This window comes from Mesoplodon bidens (genome assembly GCF_964165515.1).
Source record: "Mesoplodon bidens genome assembly, chromosome: 17".
NCBI lineage: Eukaryota > Metazoa > Chordata > Mammalia > Artiodactyla > Ziphiidae > Mesoplodon > Mesoplodon bidens.
This window is the reverse complement of record NC_138174.1, coordinates 2,821,085-2,844,488: the sequence shown is the minus strand read 5'-3', so window position 1 is coordinate 2,844,488 and position 23,404 is coordinate 2,821,085. Positions and strand designations below refer to the sequence as shown.

Below are 23,404 nucleotides of genomic sequence, written 5' to 3'. Positions count from 1 at the left end.
ACGTTGCCTTTTCGTAGGATGTATGAAATTCTTTCTGGAAAGAAAATGTAAATGAAAATGTATACTCCGGGTCTTCAGTCTTGGCAAACCACCTCCACCGTGAAAAGAAGCATGAATGCATTTCTGTTTCTCGTTATACCCCTAAGCTCGGTGGCTGCAAACTTGGCCCGTCAGCCTCTGAAGTCAGCCTGTAGCGTAGAAGCTTCTCGTGTAAGAAAGATGCAAAGTCTCAGAAGTGCTTGGAGTGTATTCCTTGAGGTCTCAGCTTACAGCTGGTCTGGCTCAGAAGCAACTGGTTGAAAGGCTTAAAATGCCATCAGTGTGGTTCAGATTTATTTTCTTCCCCCAGAAGCCAAGCGAGGTCCAGACGGTGCTGAGTCCATAAGCAGAGGAGGGGCTGCCCTTTGGGCTCCATACGACGCTTCACTGCAGAAAGAAGCAAGTCCTTTCAGCCTCCTGAAACGGTGACAGAGGGACAGCTTTGAACACAGCACCTGACAAATTAAAGGCTTAAACTGTGACTGTAAAAATTTATGGTGCTTAGCTTTTACTAATTGTGCACATGAATTTTATAATATATGGACAAGAAGTTCCTGTAAGGGTGTCGCAATATCAGGGACCCATGTGCTCTGAGAATAAAAATAAAGATTTCCTAACAGCCCATATGTGCAAACAGTCCTTAAAAGATGAAAAAGTGCCCCAAACGAACTGTATCAATGAACAATTCTTTTGCTGATTTTCAACTTCAGTCAAACATTTAAAGCTCGTTTCTGTGTTGCACTCCTTTAAAGCAATTGTAGGTAAAGAGTTTAGGATTCTTTAGTCTATTCTTTAAAAGAACAAAGATGGTTAATAATTAATGCTATTCTTAGTCTTTGAACTTAAAACTTCTGTGAAGCCATTGGAGAAAGTTTAGAAAGAGTCTGGGAATGAGACTGCTCTTATAATGACCTCCCTGGAATACTCACACATACGTCACAGGGCAAACGTCCTCGGGAGAGAGCAGCCTTTAGATCTGTCCCTTATCACAAAAGCACAGTGACCTCACTTTGGGAGGGGCTGAGGCTTGGGTCACCTGCGTGTTATTGTACGTGAGTGAAACCTTCATTCACGCGGTAACCCTTCATTAACTTACCACTAATTTGGCATTAGTGACATATCAGACACATTTACAGAAAAAATTTTTTTCAAAGGTCTAAGGAGATTATCTAGAAATAGAAACTTCTGAGGTTCTCTCAATAATAAGATAGTTTTATCAAATATGTTGATCAACTGATATGATAATAACAACCATATTAATGCTACCAGGGAGGAAAATTATACTTAATTGGCCAATAAGGAAAGAATAGAGATTTTGAGAGATTGAGAAACTAGAACCCAGGTCATCTCATATCTTTTCTACCATCCCTTCCATTATTTCATGTTGACATTTAAAATGTGGGTTAAGAAACACCACCAAAGAAAGCTTTTCCTGTTATTCAACAGGCTGGCTTCGTTCTCCCAAATATCTTAGCAATATCTTAGTCCTGGTTCCCTTCTGGGGAGGTGTGTTTAGGGAACATTTGATTAAAATGGAATCATGCAGACTAAAGACAGTCCTCACTCCTATTTGCTTTATCCTGAACCATAACTATCATTATCAGACTCTGGGTGGCATTAAACTACCCACAGGAAGACTACCGTGTAAAAATAAATTTTCGGAAACAAATGCATCACACATTAGAAATCTGAGCCTCACACCAAATACAGACAAAAGTCCCTTGGTGCACTTGGCAATAAATCGAATCATCACACTGTATACCTTTAACTTATGCTATGTTATATATCAATTACATCTCCATAAAGCTGGGGGAAAAAGAGTGAATAGAGGTTAAAATACAAGTGAGTGCCTGGGTAGGAATTTAAAGTTTCATTGAAAATAAAACAGAAATAAATTGTTTAAAAGGGGGTGGGGCTGTTTTGGCAACAGCTGCCCTCATCCACCCCCCAAACAGAAACCCCCAAACAGAAAACAGTGCCCTCCTGAGTTAGGAGTGAGCCCACATCAGGGGCCAAGCTCACTGTACTTGAACTTGAGGAGCCAGGAGTCCTGCCCTCTGGTCCATTAATAGAAAGCTTCTGAAATCAAATTCTTTGCAAGAGGTAAGTTCAGTAACTACAACTAAGAGAAGTGTTTTTCAGAGTTTAGAAAAGATTCTCGCTTAAAATGGGCTCAAAATATTATTTGCTATTTTTAATTATATGGAGAAAATGGAAATGATTTACATTTTAACAATCCCTTTCCTGAATTCAGGATGTCTTATTTAGATTTGCCAAAATTATCTAATAGTTATAAGACAACACATCTTGGAAAGCCTATAAAAACCCTTCATTAATAAATTACATGGAGTGGGGCTTCCCTGGTGGCACAGTGGTTGAGAATCCGCCTGCCAATGCAGGAGACACAGGTTCGAGCCCTGGTCCGGGAAGATCCCACATGTTGTGGAGCAACTAAGCCCGCGTGCCACAACTACTGAAGCCCGCACGCCTAGAGCCCACGCTCCGCAGCAAGAGAAGCCACCGCAGTGAGAAGCCTGCGCACTGCAAGGAAGAGTAAGCCCCGCTCACCGCAACTAGAGAAAGCCTGCGTGCAACAATGAAGACCCAACGGAGCCGAAAATAAATACATAAAATAAATAAATTTATTAAAAAAATATTTGGTGATGTCCTTAGCCACTGAGAATTACCTCAAAAATAAATAAATAAATTACATGGAGCAACCTGAATGTAACATTTCCTCATTCATCTTATATGTCATTATAACTTTCCATCAGACTTTGAGTTGAAGGTATCTTTATGTAATCATAATTACCTTGACAACTATCTTTGAAAAGAATTCATGTCCTGATGCACCAATCTTACATACTAAACTACGTTTCTACAATTTTGCATCCATGTAGCTGGGACAAAAGGGCTCATCCACCCTACCTCCACCTCCTCAGTAACACAGACAAGAAAAAGGGCAGGCTGAGTTGCTTCTGACACGACTTGGCTTCGAGATGCTTTATTCCTTAGTTTTAGAATTTACACCACAAAATTGGGGACAAGCTACAAAATTAAGATGAGCAGTAATTCCATCTACTGACAATTCTCAGAAGAACTGTAGCTAGTCTGATGGTGGCACCGTCACTGCAGCCACTCCGACTTTCTTCTGGAAGTAGATACACGAGAAGGTGAAACAGGTAATTCGTGAAAGTAACACAAGCAAGTTTATCATCAGAACCAAGTGACTTGATGGAAAAGAAACTTCAGCATTTTGTAATGAAAATGTGACTCAGATTAAATATTAAGTGTCCTAAGATGTTCATTTTAGAGTACGTGGCAAGGCATCCGACTGGGATGTTGGGATTAGCTGCCAAAGGGCCCTGTATCCTGTCTTCTGCATCCTCCTCCCACCCGTTGTCGGGGTTTGTTAGCTGCTCTGGGCTGCTGAGGGTTCTCTGTCCAGAGGTCTGTGGGCCACGTCCATTCTGAGACCTATATGCACGTAGGCCAACTCTTAAGTCTTTTCTTATTATCCTCATGAACAGTGTGAAAATTAGAGGCCGGCTCCAAAGAACCAGGTCAGTAAGTGACCTTTCCCAGCTACAGAGGTACGTAGTCTGTGCTTTTTAAACTGCCTAATTTGTTTGCTTTTCCTCCTTTCATTAATCTCTTCTGCATTTCCGTTATTATGAGAAAGCCAACATCGTTTTTTCTCCAAAGCCAACAAATGTTTTCAGTACAGAATTCCCTGTACATGCTTTATAGATTTTCTTCATAGTTTAAAAAAAAAGTACTGCAGATTTAGATGCATATAAACCCACATATTTGTTCTTAGAAGGAACTATCTCCATCCACACTGACTTCAGACTCTTTCTGACTTTATTAGACAAAGACAGGACGTCTCACGGAAACGGAGGTGCTTTCCAGGAGCCCGCGCAGCGTGCCTGTGGCTCATCGGCCGCGTCCCTGATCTGGGGCAGGAGGACCAAGGATGAGAGCAGCCCTGTCTGTGCAGAACAGGGCTTGCGGGGCCTGGGAGCCCCTGTTGCTGTGACTCTGCCCTTTCATACTCAAGGCCGGCATCATTCTTCCAGAAGAACGTACACCAACAACGTATGTGCTCACATTCAGGAAACGCTTATACACATTAAGCCAAACTCAGCAAAGGCCACCTCCTCACCTGGAGGAGAAAGCAGGGACAGGGCCCAGGTGCACCGGGGTCAGAGCCCATCTCCCTTCAGTCACCACCTGCCCCACCCCAAAACCTGATTTCAGACCCTTCCATCTGGAAGGTTCTTCTGCTGTATTTGGTGCCAGATCACAACCAACAATCAATTTCCAACCAAACGGATCAGTCAGTCAAAGCAAAGCGATCCAGAAAAACCACAGTGAAAGAGAGAGGAGGGAAAAGGGTAGCCGTGAGGGACCTAAATTCTCATTAACTTGACCGTGCATGTAAGTACTGGGCAGAAGAACATCCCAGGGGAAGACAAAGGTGAGGAACTGCTTCCAAGATGCTCCCGTAACTAATTCATCTCTCAGTCAGGATGGTGCTGGGGTGCAGTGCTGGGTAGCTGGAGTGACAAGAGGAGAAAAGAATGCGGCTGCCCTGGATGGCCTTAGAGATGAGCTGTTCGTTAAAAAAAAGGACTCCTGAAATTTAATTTAAATATATTCTCCTATAACATACGAGAAGTTATGAAGGATGGAAAGATCTTCTCCCCAGGTTCCCCCACATTTAATGGGGGACAGAGTCCTGTTCCCTCTGGGCTTCCTTAAGTCACTGCCCACACCGAATCCATCGCTGCCTTACCTGGGGTGACGGCTGAGTGGCCAGGTGATGGACATCTCCTCTCTCCTGAGCCAGCTGATTTCTAGCAGTGAGCGCGTCCTGAGTTAGCGCTGGTTCTGGCACTGAGTTGTTGAGTCTCGATAAATCAGTAGTTTCTGTAAAGTTTTCAGGATGAGCTTGAATTGGAACTGCTCCACCAACCAGACCCCGACTACTGTTTGAGTCCAAGGATGCTGAACTTGCACTCTCTGGATTGAGAGACTGAACATCTTCTCCAGGGAGCTCAGGATAAGAATCGCAAGAAGAGATGTCGTCACCACAGCTGGGATTCTGCATCAGAGGCCAGGCGTCCGAAAACTCGCCACAGATGGACCTCGAAAGGGACCCAAAGAAAGTCGGCATTACTTCCCCTGCTGGACCTGCGTTTCTGGACACGTGTTCAAAAGAGCTGTAAGTACTCTACTGGGAGAAAAACCTACTACAAAGCAACATTCCAGCTATGCTTTTCAGTTTTCTAGATGAAATAAACAACAAGTTATTGAGTCAGAATTCTCATGCTTCCTTTGTTATAAACTTGCTTCAATACAGTAAGTTAAATAACTACGTTTACTTTAAAACCGAATTTTTATACCTACTTCTAACCAATATAGTTAAACTTAATCCGATGTCTAAAATAGGCAATTTCCTGGGTCTTAATTGAATTCCTTTGATTGCTGTTCTAAAATTCTGAGTATGTGACATGCTAAAAACTACTTATAGATGATGGAAGTGTCACAAATCATGAATATAAGACAAAAGCAAAATTAGTGGAATATAAAGAATAAAGAATGTTATACTGGCTATCAGTAACCCTGAGACACTTACCTAATTCTTGCCAAAGTTCCCACCCCCTACAATGTCTAGAATGTTATTCATAATACTAAAAAAGTGATGTCCCATAGTTTCACATGAAAATTGGTAAATGAGTAGCCTGTATATTTGCACGCGGGAACATGAAATTATATAGATTGAAAACACCCATTTACCTGTCCTCAAGAACGGTCTTGGAGTGCACCCTACAAGCAGGAGTCTCCCGGCCAACGCTGCAGGCCCCGTCACAGCACGGAGATGGGATGAGATGCACGGGCCCTAGGAAAGCCAGCAGGGCTGTGAGGCGCAGTGCTTGTTTATACCAGTTCAACACTGCTCTCGAAAACTTAGCTATTCCCCTTTGGGTGACTTTCGGGGGGAAAGGGGTTATGAGGTTTAATTTTTTCTCTTTTTTCTTATCTTAAAAATGATGGGCCCCTTCTATGAAGGACCTGGAAGAGTCAAATTCCTGGAGACAGAGAGTAGGACGGTGGGTCCCAGGGGCCGGAGGGCAGGAAGAATAGGGGGTGAGTGTTTAAAGGGGACAGGGCTTCAGTTTGGGGTCGTGGAGAAGTTCTGGGGACGGTGGTGACGGTTGCACAGCAATGTGAACGTGCTTAATGTCCCCCAACTGTACACTGAGAAACGGCTAAAACGGTAAATTTAAGGTGATGTCTATTTTACTACAATGAAAATAAGGATGAAGAGGAATGACGAGAGGGTACGTGAAACGAGACTTCCACCTATGGCTGACAGTTTGTGCAGAGTGGGCTATAGCCATGCAGCGCGGAACATAAATGTCTAAACCCTTTAACTCAACACACACACAACTTTTTGTTTTTTTACTGCTAGGAATGTATCTTAAAGAATAACTATCTATGTGCACACAGCTCTGCAGACTATTATGTTCACTGAAGCGGTACGTATTTTTGGTTACAAAGATAATACACATTCACTGAAGAAAAAAACTTTAAAACTAGAGAGATGAGATCAGAAATTAAAAAATGAATCTTCCTTAATTCCATAAGCTGCAAAACACTGTCCACGTTTCTGAACAGCCTTCTAGACTTCTCTCTCTACATATACAGACATATGTAATTCTGATTTTATAAAACTATAAATATCGTTAAACATACAGACAAAATTAGGAAATTAGCATTAATCATGCTGTTGTGTTAAGAGAACATTCTTGTTCTTAGGAAACAAGCACTGAAGTAAAGGGACACCTTATCTGCAACAGATTTTTCTCTTTTTCTGGCTGCACTGCACAGCTTGTGGGATCTCAGTTCGACAACCACGGACTGAACCCAGGCCACGGCAGTGAAAGCCCAGAATCCTAACCACTAGGCCACCAGTGAACTCCCTGCAACTGATTTTTAAATGGCAATTTAAAAACTGTGTACATGTCTATGTAAAGCACACAGCTGGCCCTTGAACAACGTGGATTTGCACTGTGTGGGTGCACGTATTGGAGGATTTTCCTCAACAGTAAATACTACAGTGCCACACGATCAGCGGGCATGTGGCTCCGAGGATGCAGGACCACGGATACGGAGACACCGTGAACACAGAGAAGCCGCAGACACAGAGGGCTAACTATGAGTCACAGGTTGATGTCTGACTGGGCGGAGAGTGGGTGCCCCAACCCCCAAGGTGTTCAAGGGTCGACTGTGTACACCCACCATACTTGGAAAGAGATAAAAATGATAAAGCCAATGTGGCAATGAGATAAAATGTTAATACTGGGGGAATCTAGGTACAGGGTATGTGGGAATTCCTTGTCCTATTCTTTCAAGATTTTTGTAAGTCTGAAATTATGTCAAAATAAAAGTGAAAAGAAAATAGGCACTGCCACGGAGGAAGAAGCAATTTATATGATGAGCGACGTCGAACCTGGGCGGGCGACAGCGGGGGCGGATGCTGTCCAGTCTCTGCGTTCTATTACAAAAACGTGCAACACAGCCATCCACGTATTTAATCTTTCTTTTCAGATAGAAGTGACGATGAGGCAGGGTTTGCACAAAGCTGCACTTGATCACATTTCAAACCCAAGTTTCCCTCTCAAGCGATCCTCTTTGCTAACTCTGATTTAGGGGCAGTGCCTGGGCTGCCTTGAGTATGACCAAGGCACCGGTGCTGTCAGGAGCTGAGTCTACGATCTGTGCAGGCAAAGGCAAAACCAGATCCACGCACGCTATGGAAATCCCACGTTTTATTCTTAACCCTAAAGCAGAAGACAGTAGAGGCCAGTAGAGAAATAATTACGCTGAAGATGCCTTACCCCATATATTAAATATGAGACTGAAAAGCTGAACCCTTCAACTTCTTGGAAAGAAAGATTGGACAGTTCTGAGACTATACGCAGTTGAACTGGGAAATGCTTAACTTCAAGGAAGGTTACAGGTGACAAAATGCTGCTGCGCTATTGCAACCACAGGTGCCAGGGGACCTGTGAGCGGGGGATGGAGCAGGTGGAGGGCAGGCCTCCGGAAGGGCTGCGGCCGCCTTCACTCTTACTTTGCAGAGGAGGTGAGTTTGTGGGGACAGGGGCAGGAAGTGTGCCAGCTGGTGTGACCTTTGCCCGTTTTTGCCCACGTTAGACCCCAAGTCCATCTGAATCACAGGCAGACGGGGCTGTGTCGTGCCTCACAGTTATTGCTTTTTCCCAAAGTGAAGGTTTGTGGCCACCTTGCATCGAGCAGGTCTACCGACAGCATTTTTCCTACAGCATCTCCTCACTCTGTGTCTGTGTCCCATTTTGGTAATTCTCACAATATTTCGAATTTTTCATTATTTTTTCATTATTGCTAGATTTGTTATGCTGATCTGTGATCAGGGATCTCTGACGTTACTGCTATACTCGCTGAAGGCTCAGATGACGGTTAGCATTTTTCAGCAATAAAGTATTTTTAAATTAAGGTGTATATATTATTTTTTTAGACATAATGCTGTTGCACACTTAATAGACTACAGTACAGTGCAAACATAACCATTATATGCACTGGGAAACCCCCAAATATCACGTAACTGACTTTATTGCAATATTCACTTTATTGCAGTGGTCTGGAACCGAACCCACAGTATCTCCAGGGTCCGCCTGGACTTCCCTGAACTTTCACTTCTGTTAATAACCCCAGAGGCAATTATGGTTTGTGGAAAACCCTGTAATAGGTCTCCCTCCTCCCTCTTCTTTAAGATATCCCAAAACACACTAAGACACTTACATGCAGGTTCAGGTGGAATCCACCAGACAAGAAAGGAGATGGATCCCCTGCTCTACAAAAGGCTCACAGTATTTTAAATCAACTCACCCCAAAATAAAGGCAAACTTGCTTAAAAAGTTACTGAGAAATTCTAAAATTTTAATGAGATGGTTCTTTTCTGTTAAATACTTAAGAGACACAAAACACCCAAAACATCAGGAGACGGGGGAGAATGACTGAATTAGATTAGCTTTAACTGGAAAACTAGTGGGAGCAGTTCTTTGCAGCTTCAGGGCCTGCATTCCTAGTGGCCCCCAAGCGCTGAACTTACCGCAGGTCTGGGCCGAGTCCCGGTGGCACTGACAACAGGCGTGGGGCGCAGGGGCGCTGAGCCGAGGTCTGTCGAAACAGGACAGTTCAGAACCGTTGTACTGCAGGTCCTGTGCCCTCAGGGACCCTGTGGAGGCCAAGAACTCGGTCAGCAAGACAGCTTCCCCAGGAGGAGCCCACAAACATCCCAGTGCAACCAGAACTACCCCAGCTTTTGCTGTTATAAAGGAAAGGAGAGCTGTTGTTTACATTTAAAAATACTTCTTCTTACACGGAAGCAAAGATATGAAACAATCGGTCAAGACAGCTCGAGTTGTAAGGTACTTGTGTTGCCAGAACTCAGACGAGCTGTGTTTCTGCCGAGGGGCGGGGGTACCCCCGCCTCCTCAGGTCCCCGGGAAGTGGTGCTGCCCGGTGGCCATGCCCTCAGCGCCTTTTGGCAGGAGGCCTCTTGGGGAGCAGGCCCCTGGGATGCCTGTTTCCACGTGTCCTCTCTGTCCCTTTGGCTGCAACCTGACTCTCCTCTTAGGTTCTCGTCAAACACCCAGATGGCAGTGATGACCAACACCCTTCACCAAGATGCTAAGACACAGAAAGAGCTCAGAACTCACAGCTGGGTTTCTTCTCCATAAACTGCCGCTTACAATATATGACGCAGAGGATGAGCAGGGCCAGCAGGACGGTGGCCAGGGCGCTGCAGATCACGGCAGCCAGGGCCGTGTCCCGTGGGCTGGAGGCCGTGGACGGGATCCTCACCAGGTTGACCTTGCTGGTACCTGAAAACCACGTGGATGGAATCAGCACATCTCGACCACCCAAGGGACTCAGGTGCTCACACTGAACTCGGGGTCCCCTGCAGCAGTGGCCTTCATGCAACATCAATGAGACCAGGGGGAGGTGTTCTAGAGGGCTCAGACACTCCCTCCGCCCGGGAGATCGCTTGAATACCGCACCTCTACCTGCAACTCTCCTCTGTTCCCATGACACCAACCACGCGCAGCCCCGACACGTGTGCTGTCGGGCCCGTTGGACCAGAACCGTCTGCGAGTTGGGAATCTGTCATCTTGTTCTTCCTCCCCAGCACTTGGCAGTGTGGGCCACAGAGCAAGCACTCGACATGCGTTCTTTAATTGGAATTAGATCTTCTACAGTTTTAAGCAGGCTGAACTAAAGTATGCTTTGGGGGTCAACTTTAGGGGAAAACCAGGACTTGGATCATTCGTAACCTCACAGTAGGCCTCCAATTTCTGAGACAGTGAACATTTTTTAACGCCTTAGCTGTTAAATTACTGAACAACACCTAAGTTTTGGAGAAAAAGACCGAACACTGCTGTGACCTCAGACTGACAGCACATCTCAATTTGGATGAAGCACATCTTGAGGGCCGTTTGCCCTGTGGCTCACGGTCATGGTAATGGACTTGGCAGCCCTAGAGATGACAGGTTGGTGTCTGCATCTGTGCTGCATACAGCACAAAAGGCCACCTGGTACTTTCTCCCCACCCCTGGCTGCATAGGCCCCACCCCCATCCCAACCCCTGAAGCCTGATTTCCACTGTATGACCCCTGAGGCTAGAGCCAGAGAGAAACTTCAGGGTTGATATTATTGAATCATACAAATACAACAGCAGGAGCGATCGTTTTGGAATGTTGCATCTTGGTGTATCTACACTCAGTGATTCTGGGCCACCCTCATACACGTTTCTTATTGCCACTGGGAAAGGCACGTAAACCATATGCCTTGGACCTGGATGAATAAGAATCTTAATCCAATCACACATTTTGAAGGATATTTGTTTGTAAACATGTTTTAATATTCATAAAAAAACAGTGCTTCTAGCTATGTAGATATATTGTCATAATCAAATTGCACACGTTAGATGTTCATCATACAGCAAGTTAAATAGATTACACCTCTGACCTGATAGAGATGAAATCTAAACCTGAAACAGCCTCTGTCAGTGGACAAATTCACAAGAGGATGTATGAACACAAGCACAGCTGTGCAAACACTGGTAAGTAAATACACGAATAGGAATTTATATCAAATGCAAGTAAAATCGTGGGCTATGCTTGGGAAACATTAAGTATTACCTATTGCGACCAAATGGTGAAGTTGATTTATGTCTGTGAGAAAGTGGTTTAGTTCAGAGTGAGATCAGGCCCCTTAGCTGAAACTTTCCACCAAATAACCAAGCTCTAGTCAATACCAGGCTTTAGCAGAACTGTTATCAAAATGAGACTGAGTACATTATTTGAGTGAAGATAAAGTTCCTAACTACGATGTAAGGATTAAGTTAAACTCATTAATCAATGGAGTATTAGATATTCAGAAAAACCCTAATGGGAACCAGGAATTCAGGTTAAAGTAGATCAAGATGAGAGTCTTCTGGGTTCTTATTGTTGAAAACCTTTCTAAAATGGATTAGTCAACTTCCTTGCCTTCATAGAAAAGGAACTGTTTCTAACACAAATAAGCTGAAATGCCCTCAAATGGGTATTATATTTTTAATTTGGTGGTTTGTGACTCAGGGTTTATTTTCCCCAAGCCAATCAGAAAAGTCTTGGTAACACATATCTCTCCAAGGAAGGGTGCTAATACTGCGATTTCAATGCTACTGAGTTGTCATAACATCCATTTTAAACATTAATTACACCAAATAAGCTATTTCTCTATGCATTTCCCAGGCAGGAGCATCCGAAGGTGAACAAGAAAAATACGGACACTTCACCTCTCAGTTTTTGACACCTATATACGAAAAGGCATCTTGTTAACGCAAACACCCCTCCCAAGAGTCCCCATGGGAAGCACCATCCGAAAGCCGCATTCTTTATTCTTGTTTATATGGACAAGTTTATGACAAGCCTTACGGCAAACACCATCTTTTTTTTTTTTTTTTAAGGGGAATGGGTTCATCATTCTCAAGTCTGTCACACCAGCAATGCAGACATAACTACAGAAGCTATGAGACACTGGGCCGAATATCATTAGATTTTAGAACCACCCTCAGAAACTCATTCACATCAGTTCCCGATAAAAGCCTATTTTCTTATCATTCTTTTGACTTGAGCAGTAAAAACAGAGGGGAGGGAGCGGTACCAGCTGTATGAAGTGGCTTCTACCCTACTAAGTTCTGGCTCAGAAAAGGATTTATCGACTACAAACCAAAAAAGATTGATTCTCTGACAGGTAGCTGCTGCCATGATACTGAGATTCAAGATTCTTTCCACCCACGGCTTTAACGCAATTCCCTGACCAAGCACCTCGATGCCTACAAGGCATCTCACCCTCACCTTGCTAGGATCCTGAGGGTACTTCCAAGGAATCGGGAATAGGACTATCCACATTCTCTGGAAAGTTTTAACTTTTCTGGAATACAAAGGCACGTCTTACCCTAACCAATTAAGCTATCAGATTCCTCCCTGATCTCAGCGCTACCCTTTGGCAAGTTACTTCAGAGGGAGAGCTGTTTCTTGGCTTAAATCTTACGTTCCAGGACACACTGTACATGGGCTCAGTTTCACGCTGAACATTTCAGTGGACTCAGCTCAACTGGACGACGATGTACTGAGTGTCTGTAGTGACTAAGACGTCTCAGTCCTACAAGGCCTGACGTTCGCTGAGTGAGGATCTGAACAGATGAGAACACGGCGGGCACCTGCAAGGCCTGCTCCCCGCTTTGGAGTGGGACGAGGTGAGCGAATCCGAGTAGCTGAGACGCCCTCCTTGCCCCTCAGCCTCTAAAGAGCTTCGGAACGTGGCTGGGGAGACGTGTGTGTTGGGGGCATTTGTTGCCGGGCTCCGACTGCTTTCGGGAAAGTCTGAGGAGGAGCTCAGGCCGAGTGGACCTTGGTGTGCTTTCCTCCACCTGACGCTGACACGCACCTCCGGTGACCCCACCCTCCTGACGATGGGATGAAGTCCGCTGACCACCCTCTATTTATGGAGGAGAAAACCCAGACTTTGAGGGACTTGCTCAAGGTCACACAGCAACATGCAGGCAGCTTGAGAACCGGAACATGGCCTTCAGATCCTTTCTGTCGGACCACCCTGTCCAGGGATGCAGGTGAAACATCTGTCAGGTAACGACGAGCAGAACGTGGCTCATCTCTGTAGGGAGAAGCTGGCCGGGCCCCAGAGAGACCACGGGCCTCCTGATCACAGACCTGTCCACGTGTCCAGGTGTGCAGGTGTCCAGGTGTGCATGGAAGCGGGTTGCACTTGAGGGCCTCTGGCCCAGCGTGGATCTCAGTGTCGCACGATGAGCTGGGCAGAGGGGAGACTCTACGGAGGGGCTTGAGTCTGGCGTGGATTCGAGGGCGAGATGGCAGGAGGGGCAGCGCCCAGACGCCCTCCACCAGTAACCGCGGCTCCGCTTCCTCTCGAGCCCCTGCTTGTTCAACCTCACGCCCGAGTAGGCTGTGTTTAAGAACCTGCTGAACAAAAGCGCCCTCTTCCCAGAGCCCACTCTCCACAGAGGGTGCTGAACAGGGACGGAACCGGTTGGCGCCATCTGGCCCCTCGCTGCGCCTCAGCCTCCCCAGGGACGATTACACAGGGCCTCATACACGGCACCGAGGTCCACTGCGAGGGGCCATGAGAACTTCTCTCAGGGCGGAACGAGCTCCGTACACACCTGCACACCTGCACACCCGGACAGGTCTGCGGTCGGGAGCCCGTGACCTCCCTGTGGCCTGGCCGGCTTCTCCCCACAGAGGTGAGCATGGTCTTTACAGTAAAGAACAGGATTAAGTCAGACGCTGCATCTCACTTCTCTGGACTTTAGGTTCCCAGTCCAAGCTGCTTCCCCAACTCCAGAGTCACAAACCCAACGGCCAGCTGGACGTCTCCACGTGGATGGGGAAGCACCTTAAGCCCAGCATATCCGGCAGCGAGCTCTCCACCACCCCGACCCACCCTCTTCCCAGCACCCGCCCTGCGCCCCACGACCCCCCCCCGCCAGGGCCCCGGGCTGCGAGCTCCGCCCCTGCACTGCTCTCCCCTCACGTGTCACCTACTCACGGGTCCTCCCTGCTGAGCTCCTTCAAACTGTCATCCCTCTCCAACGCCCCCGGCTTTCCTCTCCTCCCCAGCACTTGCCACCACCTGACATTTCCTGTATTTAACCTGGGTGCTTCCTTGTCCTTCTCCCCTGTGGTGGGAGCGGTACAGCCCACTCTGCTTCCCCAAACCCACCCCCCTGCCTTGTGTTTAAGCTGGTCCAGCAAGAGACTACATTTCCCAGCCTCCTTTGTAGCCAAGTGTGATACATCCGAATCAGAGTCAAGGGGGCCCGGGAGGAGGAGCAGAAGGGATGGTGTGGCATCTGTGTCATCTCCACTTTAGGGACAAATTCCTCCAGAGTCCCCTTCACTGGGGCTGGAGCTGCATGTAGCAGCAGCCCAGTCTGGATCCTACGGGTGAGGAGGACAGATGAGGAAGCTACCCAAAGGCTGGCAAAGCAGCAGGGGCCAGACGCTGGGCCTCTGAAGGACGCCTGCAGCACAGCCGCTCCACCAGCTGCACCACCTGGACGGTCACAGAACAGAGAGGGCCTGCTGTCTTATAGAAGCTGCAGTACTGGGGGGCTTCCTTGTTACAGCTGCTTAGCCTTGAGCACAACCAATTAAGTCCCTCCCTGAAATACAGGCTCCACAAGGGCAGAGATGTCATCGGTTTTGTTCACCACTGTACTGATGATACTTACAAGAGTTCTGGGCACACAGCTGGCACCCAATAAATATAAACGATGAAACGAATGCATGTCTGTGAAAGAAACAGGAAAACCCTAAGTATTCCCCAAAGTTTCTTAAATGGCAAATTGTCCAATCACTGAGACGAGATTATACCCACACTGCATTTGTCCTTTACCCCTCCACCTCTGGCTCTTGACAGTCCAGGTGCAAACAGCTGGGGGAAAACAACAGTTTCATCTGCAGGCACTTACTTTATGTTATGTTAATTTGACTCTGGGAGAAAAAGCAAGGCTTGCTCAGATTTATCAATACACAAACCTTGAAGGTTATTGGCTATAACCTCAGAGTGAGAATGAAACAAACATTTAGCTCTCTCTATTCAATCTGAATTAGCACCCCATGGGCTCATCAGAAAGGAATCTTATTTGAGTTAGTATCCGCCAAATGTAATCTCAGTTAAAAATCCACACTTAGCAACAACTGATTTATAGTGAATTACCAAAGAAGCCAGAAAAGGAGAGGACCTTCGGGAGGGCAAACACATCTTCCAACAGAAGCTGCTTTGGTGTCAATTTCAGAAACTGACCGTTAGGCAAATTGGATACAGGGAACGATTAAATCGCATTCCTATCATTTTACCAAATTCGGCATCTTTATCTTACATTTTTACCCACCCCTCCCCCTAAAACCACTCAGAGGGATGGAGAACATGACATGAACATTTAGAGACCTGCTAACAAGAGAAGCCCATTAATGTTTTTTTTTTTTTTTTTGTAGAAAGTCGTCCAAATTATCATGAACATTATCACAAACACCACACACCAAACACCTACAGAGGGCCGGCCTCTTATTACCCACTTTTGAAATGTCATAATAATCCCTCACAGCAAGGGTTTTACCGATGAAGACGTCTGTTCCAATCTATAAACAGTTTTTCATTTAAACCACAATTGGGTATTCATATTCTGGAAAGCAAACCAAACTACAGCGTTCCTTAGTCTGTACTCCGTTTGGCTGGCTTGTTTGATTTCAACATGAGTATATTTTAAAAAACTGATTTCTTTCCTCAATTTTTCAATCAAATTTACTGTAATATAAAGTATTCAACAATTTGAATAAAAGATAAATTATTTTTAAAAAATGAAGACATCTGTACAAATCTATAAATAGTTTTTCATTTAAACAGCCATCGGGTGGTTGAATCTAGATTTAGGCCCGATTTGTCTGTCTGCTCTTTTAAAAAATATTAAGCTATGCTCCTTCCAATATTCCAACAATATTGCTTAGAGCAAAAAATATCCTGTGGTGTGAAGGACTGCTAGTTCAAATTTTGTACAGACCAGTAAATTCTACTTAATTAGCTAACATATACAATATAACTTGACCTAACTTAAAACACAGACAGAGCTTCACAAATTCAACCTCTCTCGCCCCAAGACTGAAGAGGCTCTTGCATGTCATTGCAGTGAAAAAGAACATATGGCTCTTTAAATTTATTTTTTAAATGTTCTTTTTAAGGTCTATATGGTAGAACTAGATGAGTGTCACGTAAATAGAGTAGGGAAGAACCAGCTGTAAATGAACTAATCATGCTTTCTGTCTGGGCTTCCATGTTTAAGATCTCACTAATGCCTGTGTTTTCATCCGACAGTTCACATAAGAAAATAATACAGCAGGTGCCACACTACGTGACAGATCACTTTGGAAACTCCAACAGAATTGGAAATGTGAGCCTTTTCACTTGTCGATGACCATGCTTCGGCACATGCAACTCAATTAACAATTAGTTCAGGAAGATAAACTTACAATTTAGACGTTTGCTAATAATTTTCAGTAATACATTCTACCTTTGACTCTTATATTTCTTTCAAGGAAAGTACAAATCAATCCACTGCTTTCTGTGCGCTTTCATCACCACACAACCACTACCAACCAAAAAGCCCCATGTTGAATAACTGTTTAACAAATTTAAAACCTGATGAAGCTACTTCTAGCTATGTTCTTTCATTAAAAGAATATATATTAACAAAGAGCATTTTGCAATCTTAACTGAGGCAAGGATATAGTCCTGGAGTGTAAGGTTTATCTTGTCAATCTAACCTGGTTAAACAAAAATATTTATGGTAATACTCAATGTATGAATTCCAGATGTACTAAAGAAGTCTGTCAATAAAAAAAATAGTTGGATTTTTTCCCTCTTCTAATTTATTTATTTGTTTACTGAGGTATAGTTGATGTACAGAATTATATGAATTTCAGGTGTAACAACGTAGTGATTCACAATTTTTTAAGGTTATACTCCACTTATAGTTATAATAAAATATAGGTTATATTCCCTGTGTGGCACATTATATCCGTGTATCTTATTTATTTTATACATACATTCTCTTCTAATTTAGATGAGGGTATTGATATGCAATTACGATTTACATTTTTTTTCACCTCCTCCCCTTTCTCTTGCCCTGCTTGCCCCTAGTTACAAGGGACACCCACATTAAAAGAAAGCTTCTATTCTTTTTTTTTTTGGTATTTGAAGTATCCTTGGTTTTATTTAAAATAATAATAATGATGATGAAGGAAGGGCAATAAGACATGATTACATTTTATTTGACATGCTAGAATAGCACTGTTCCTTTTTCTTTCCAAGTGGAATTTGTTGATTATGGATAACAAAGGAACATGTAAAGAAATAATATCAGTAATTTATTTCTGAGAAATGAAGACAGAGAGTACCAAAAGTGTCCCTGAGTATTTTCTTCTGATTTTTTTGTAGACCTAATAAAACTATTTCTTACTTTTCTAAATGCAAAGTATAAAGAATATAAGTAAATATAAAGTATGGCTCTTATCCTCAGGCAAGTTTTAATCCAGCTGGGAGGAAAAAAACTGTGTAATTCTTATTCATGGAGATATCCTTACCTAAATGTGCCCGGGTTGTTTTTTTTGGCCAGCCATGGGGATAAAAGTTTGTTACTGAGGATGTTGGAGTACATTGTAGAGGAGGCTTGAATCCTCAGTGATGTCAAATACGAAATGGAGTATCTAAACTGAGGGTGGGCAAGCTTTTCCTGTAAAGGTTTGCAACCACTCAGCTCTGCTATTGCAGTGAAAAGGAGCCACAGACAATATGTACCTGAATGGCTAGGGCTGTATTCCCATAGAAAGAGCAGGGATCAGGATAGACAATATGTACCTGAATGGCTAGGGCTGTATTCCCATAGAAAGAGCAGGGATCAGGATAGACAATATGTACCTGAATGGCTAGGGCTGTATTCCCATAGAAAGAGCAGGGATCAGGATAGACAATACGTACCTGAATGGCTAGGGCTGTATTCCCATAGAAAGAGCAGGGATCAGGATAGATAATATGTACCTGAATGGCTAGGGCTGTATTCCCATAGAAGGAGCAGTGGTTTACTGATCCCTGCTCTACATCCTCTCTGCACTGTCTACCACCAGATTTCATTTATCTGTTGAGATAAACCCTTTGGAGTTGAAGCCACCGGCATGTTCCTCTGAAATAAACAATAAATAAAATAGCTGGATTTTTAAAATCCATTTAATATCAAGCACTCTGACACTGGATGTAATGTAATGTAAAAGAGTGAGTCTTTATCATTTTACTTATCTTTCATTTTAAACTTTGGTCTTTGAACTATGTGGTTTGTTTTTCAATAACTGATACAAAAAACATTATTTGAAAATGAGATTTTTTTCTGTTTGCACAGAAAAAAATATATTTTTTAAACTGAATTGATTTTTTTTATTGTGGTGAAATATACATAACATAAAATTTACATTTAGTGACACTGAGTACATTCACAACATTGTGTAACCATCACCACTAAAGTGATGGTTTTCCTCCCCCTTTTCGCCCCATGTCCTGGTAAGCACTAATCTGCTTTCTGTCTCTATGAATTTGCCTATTCTGGATATTTCATATAAATGGAATCATGAAATATCATGTGACCTTTTGTGTCTGGCTTCTTTCACTTAGTGGAATGTCTTCGAGTTTCACCTATGTTACAGCATGCATCAGAACTTCATTCCTTCTTATGACTGAATAACATTCCACTGTATGGATGGGCCACATTTCGTTTATCCATTCATCAGATGGTGGATATCTGAGTTGTCTCCACCTTTTGGCTACTATGAATTATGTTGCTATGAACATTTACATTCAATCTTTTTCCATATATGTTTAAACTTTTCACGAAGATACACAGCAACGGTTCCACACGCTATCAAAAGGTACATTATTGTTATTGCGCTAAGGAATTAAGTTCATCAGTCACTCACCTATTTAATGTTATGACACTAAAGCACTAAGTTAATTAGTAAGTCAGGAAATAAGAACAGTTCCCGGGCAAACCCAGAGAAGAGTGGAAGGAGACAGCGCCAGAGAACTGGTCAGGATCAGTGCATGTAGGGATTGTAAACCACAGTGAGGAGTTTGAATTCTAGTCTAAGAATAATAGGAAGTATTCAACAATCGCAGAACATATTTATAGCAGCAAATGTCTACATTTAAAAAGATCTAGGGCTTCCCTGGTGGCACAGTGGTTGAGAGTCCGCCTGCCGATGCAGGGGACATGGGTTCGTGCCCCGGTCCGGGAAGATCCCACATGCCGCGGAGCGGCTGGGCCCGTGAGCCATGGCCGCTGAGCCTGCGCGTCCAGAGCCTGTGCTCCGCAACGGGAGAGGCCACAACAGTGAGAGGCCCGCGTACCGCAAAAAAAAAAAAAAAGTAGCAAATCAAAGTCAGTGCATATTAAAGGATTATACACCATGACCAAGTGGGATCTATCCCATGAAGGCAATGATGATTAATCATAAAAAAAATCAATCAATGTAATACACAATAAAAAAATGAAAGGGAAAAAAAACACATGATCATCTTATTTATGCTAAAAAAGTACTTGACAAAACCCTAACCCTTTCACGATAAAAACACTCAATATATCAGCAAGAGTCCTTGCCTGCGCCTGCCCCGAGCCGGCGGTTCTCCGTACACCCAGCACCCAGCACCCACAGAGACATGCCCTGTGCCCACAGAGCAGACGTGGGCAAAGCGGTGGTGGCCAGGCTCAGACTGGGCTGCTCCGATCCAAGCAGATTTGTTCAAATCCAACAACTCTTGTAACACTTTCCGGTCCTCCTCTCAGAACACCACAACTGTCCCAAATCCAGCGAGTGCCACCACGAGGCACGTGGCAGTGCTCTGTAGTCAACAGCTGGTCTCTTGGGGATCTCCTCCTCCCTTCCATATCTCTGCTATTAAGAGACTCAGGCCTGGAAACATCTCCACTCCCCCATCTTCTAAACCCAACCCAAATGGCATCCAGACATCCAGTATGGCAAGGATGAAGCAGGTCTTCATCGAATCTGCTAGTTCCACACCTTATTTTATTGACACAGAAATGTTGAGGATCCCACATTAGATTGCTTTGAAGAGCATGATGAATGCCAATACTAAATTTGCTGGAGTTTTATGTACAAGATGAAGACAGACAACATTTAAAATTACTTAAGATATGATTCCTTTAAATGTGGCTTAAGAAATATGGACACTTAAAACTCTACTTTGAAATAAGAATAGATTCTGTCTTACCTAGAGATAAAGGATGGGATGTGGAACAGAGATTCAGTTTTCATTTGGTTCATTAAATCTGTAAGGCCATAAGACAAGTCATATAAAAAGCTTCCAGGATTCTACTTATATGCACATTGGAAGGAACTGCAAATCTTCAAGGTACTGTTTCAGCAGTGCTAATTTAATGCTGATACACTCTGGACAAAGTTTTACACTGTCAAGCTCTCACTGCTCTCTTGGGGACTGAACTCTTTCCTCTGAGGCTTTGGATTTGACATTTGATGATTTATGTGCCAGGGCAACGATGGTTTGGAATCTACCCCAAATACAAGCATAATGAGTAAATTTTGCTCATATACTTCTCACCTATTCCTGGTCCACAAGAGCACTAGATTCATTTGAGTAAACTGATTCCAAAGAGGTTGCACTGACCTAACCCTAACTCTAACTCACACATGTAAGGTCAACTGATTTTTAACAAGGGTGCCAAGACCATGCTCTTCGACAAATGGTGCTGGGAAAACTGGATGTCCATGTGCAAAAGAATGAAGTTGGATACTATCTCATACCATATTAAAAAAATTAACTCAAAAAATGGATCAAAGATCTAAGTTTAGGAACTAAAGCTATAAAATTCTTAGAATAAAACATAGGGTAAAATCTTCATGACCCTGGATTTGGTATTTGGTTCCTTAAATACCAAAGCATAGCATAATAAAAAAAATAATGATAATGGGAAGGGATTGGAGGGTTTTAAATGTGGAGGGTGACATGCTCTCACACTTTAGAAAGATAACCACCTACTGGATGCTGAGGTAAAGAGAGAAGGACAACAGGTGAGGGGGAGTACAGTGGTCTAGATGATGATGATGGCTTGGGTTAAGACTGTAACCATGGAGATGTTGCCAAATGGTTACGTTTGAGAAATATTTGTTGTAAGAGCAACTGGATGTACTAGTTGTGAGTCATGTGCAAGGAAAGATGGAACCAACAATGACATGAGGTTTTGGAGTGAACCCAGAACTATGGTGCTATTTACTAATCGGGATGGCAGAAGCTTGAAGGACACTGCATTTGGTGGGGGTCGGGAAGGAAGGGAACTCTATTTTAGAAATGTGAAGTTTCAGATACCTGTTACCTGTCTACCCGGAGCTGCTGAGTTGGCAGCTGGATATCCCAACAAAGCATAAAAGAGACTGTAACTGGAGACACAGATTTGAAACTCTTGAGTGTATAGATAATGTCCAAAGCCAGAGGACTGTAAAATCACCTACATGCGTAGTGTAAATAAAGAAGAGGACCTAGGACAGAACTCAGGTACACTGTGAAATTAGGAAATCTGATAGAAGAGGAGGAGCTAGCCTCTGAGATAAGAAGAAAAGAAGCCTGAAAAAGAATTCATTTCAAGAAAGTAGTGGTAAACAAAGGTTAATGGGATGAATTCTTCCAATTCTTAAATAACTAAGCAACATCAGGATTTATTTGGGGGATTGGTTACAGAAAGCAAATTTCAACAATTCCGGAGGAAAGTTAAAACAGATGTGTGATTTTTCGCCCCCTGACTCCAGACTATAGTACAAAAGCTACAGTCATCAAAACAGTATGGTATTGGCACAAAACAGGTACATGGATCAGTGGAACAGCACAGCCCAGAAATAACCCCATGCACCTATGGTCAATTAATCTACAACAAAGGAGGCAAGAATATACAGTGGAGAAAGACAGTCCCTCCAATAAGTGGTGCTTGGAAAACCATATGCAAAAGAATGAAATTAGAACATTTTCTCACACTGTATACAAAAATAAACTCAAAATGGATTAAAGACCCAAATGAAAAGACCATAAAACTCCTGGAAGAAAATACAAGCAGTACTCTCTTTGACACTGGTCTTAGCAATAGTTTCTGAGATCTGTCTCCTCTGACAAGGGAAACAAAAGCAAAATGAAACAATTGGAACCTAATCAAACTAAAAAGCTTTTGCACATCAAAGGAAACCATCAACGAAACAAACAAACAAAAAACCCTACTGAATGGGAGAAGATATTTGCAAATGATATGACTGATAAGGGGTTAATATCCAACATATACAAAGGACTCATACAACTGAATATCAAAAAAAACCCAAACAACCTGATTAAAAAATGGGCAGAGGACCTGAACAGGCATTTTTCCAAGGAAGACAACAGATGGCCAACAGACACATGAAATGCTCAACATCACTAATCATCGGGGAAATGCAAACCAAAACCACAGTGAGATATCACTTCCCACCTGTCAGAATGGCTATCATCAAAAAGACAAGGAATAACAAGTGTTAGTGAGCATGTAGAGAAAAGGGGACCCTCCTGCACTGTTTGTGGGAATGTAAATTGGTGCAGCCACTATGGAAAACAATAAAATGGAGGTGCCTAAAAAATTACAAATAGAACTACCATATTTTAAAAAAATTACTGACCTTGCCCATTGCAGCTGTCTACAAATTTATTGTTGAATGAATCTCTGAATTAAAATGAAACTAAAATGTGATTTCAAAATACGATATCACAAAGTAAAATAAGAGGAGCGAAGCTCAGTGGGAGTTTATAACAAATAGTAATCACAGCTCAAGCAAGATTTCATTACTCATTAAGGAAGATTATTTACATTAAGAAAGTATCATTTTCAAAGGAATGATAGAAGGATGATACTACGATTTGCATCTTTTTTTTAAAAGGAATCATTCTGACCTTACTTTTGAAGCTTCACCCAAATCATCGAACTTGACATTTCTGTTTACCAGAATCTGAGCCAAGTAAACATTGGCCAGACCATCTTCTAACATCTGTATTTGGGGCAGTCAGTTGTGTGCAAGTGAAACCAAAAGTTCATCGTGTCACACCAGTTTTCAAACATGCTCTGAGTGCTGAGTTCCCAAGT

At 43.4% G+C, this 23,404-nt stretch overlaps 1 protein-coding gene across 1 annotated transcript in view; it reads right to left on the bottom strand.

Annotated features, from left to right (window-relative positions):
- Positions 1-423: 423 nt before the first annotated feature.
- TNFRSF19 (TNF receptor superfamily member 19) overlaps positions 424-23,404 on the bottom strand; it is a gene marked incomplete at its 3' end in the record, with an annotated part of 70,927 nt that continues 47,946 nt past the window's right edge. Inside the window, exons 5-9 of the mRNA XM_081214730.1 lie at positions 9,810-9,974; positions 9,200-9,325; positions 5,842-5,962; positions 4,838-5,243; positions 424-456 (exon numbers count right to left, since the gene is read on the bottom strand). Coding sequence (XP_081070856.1) covers positions 424-456; positions 4,838-5,243; positions 5,842-5,962; positions 9,200-9,325; positions 9,810-9,974 — 851 coding nt within the window. The remainder of the gene's footprint in view (positions 457-4,837; positions 5,244-5,841; positions 5,963-9,199; positions 9,326-9,809; positions 9,975-23,404) is intronic.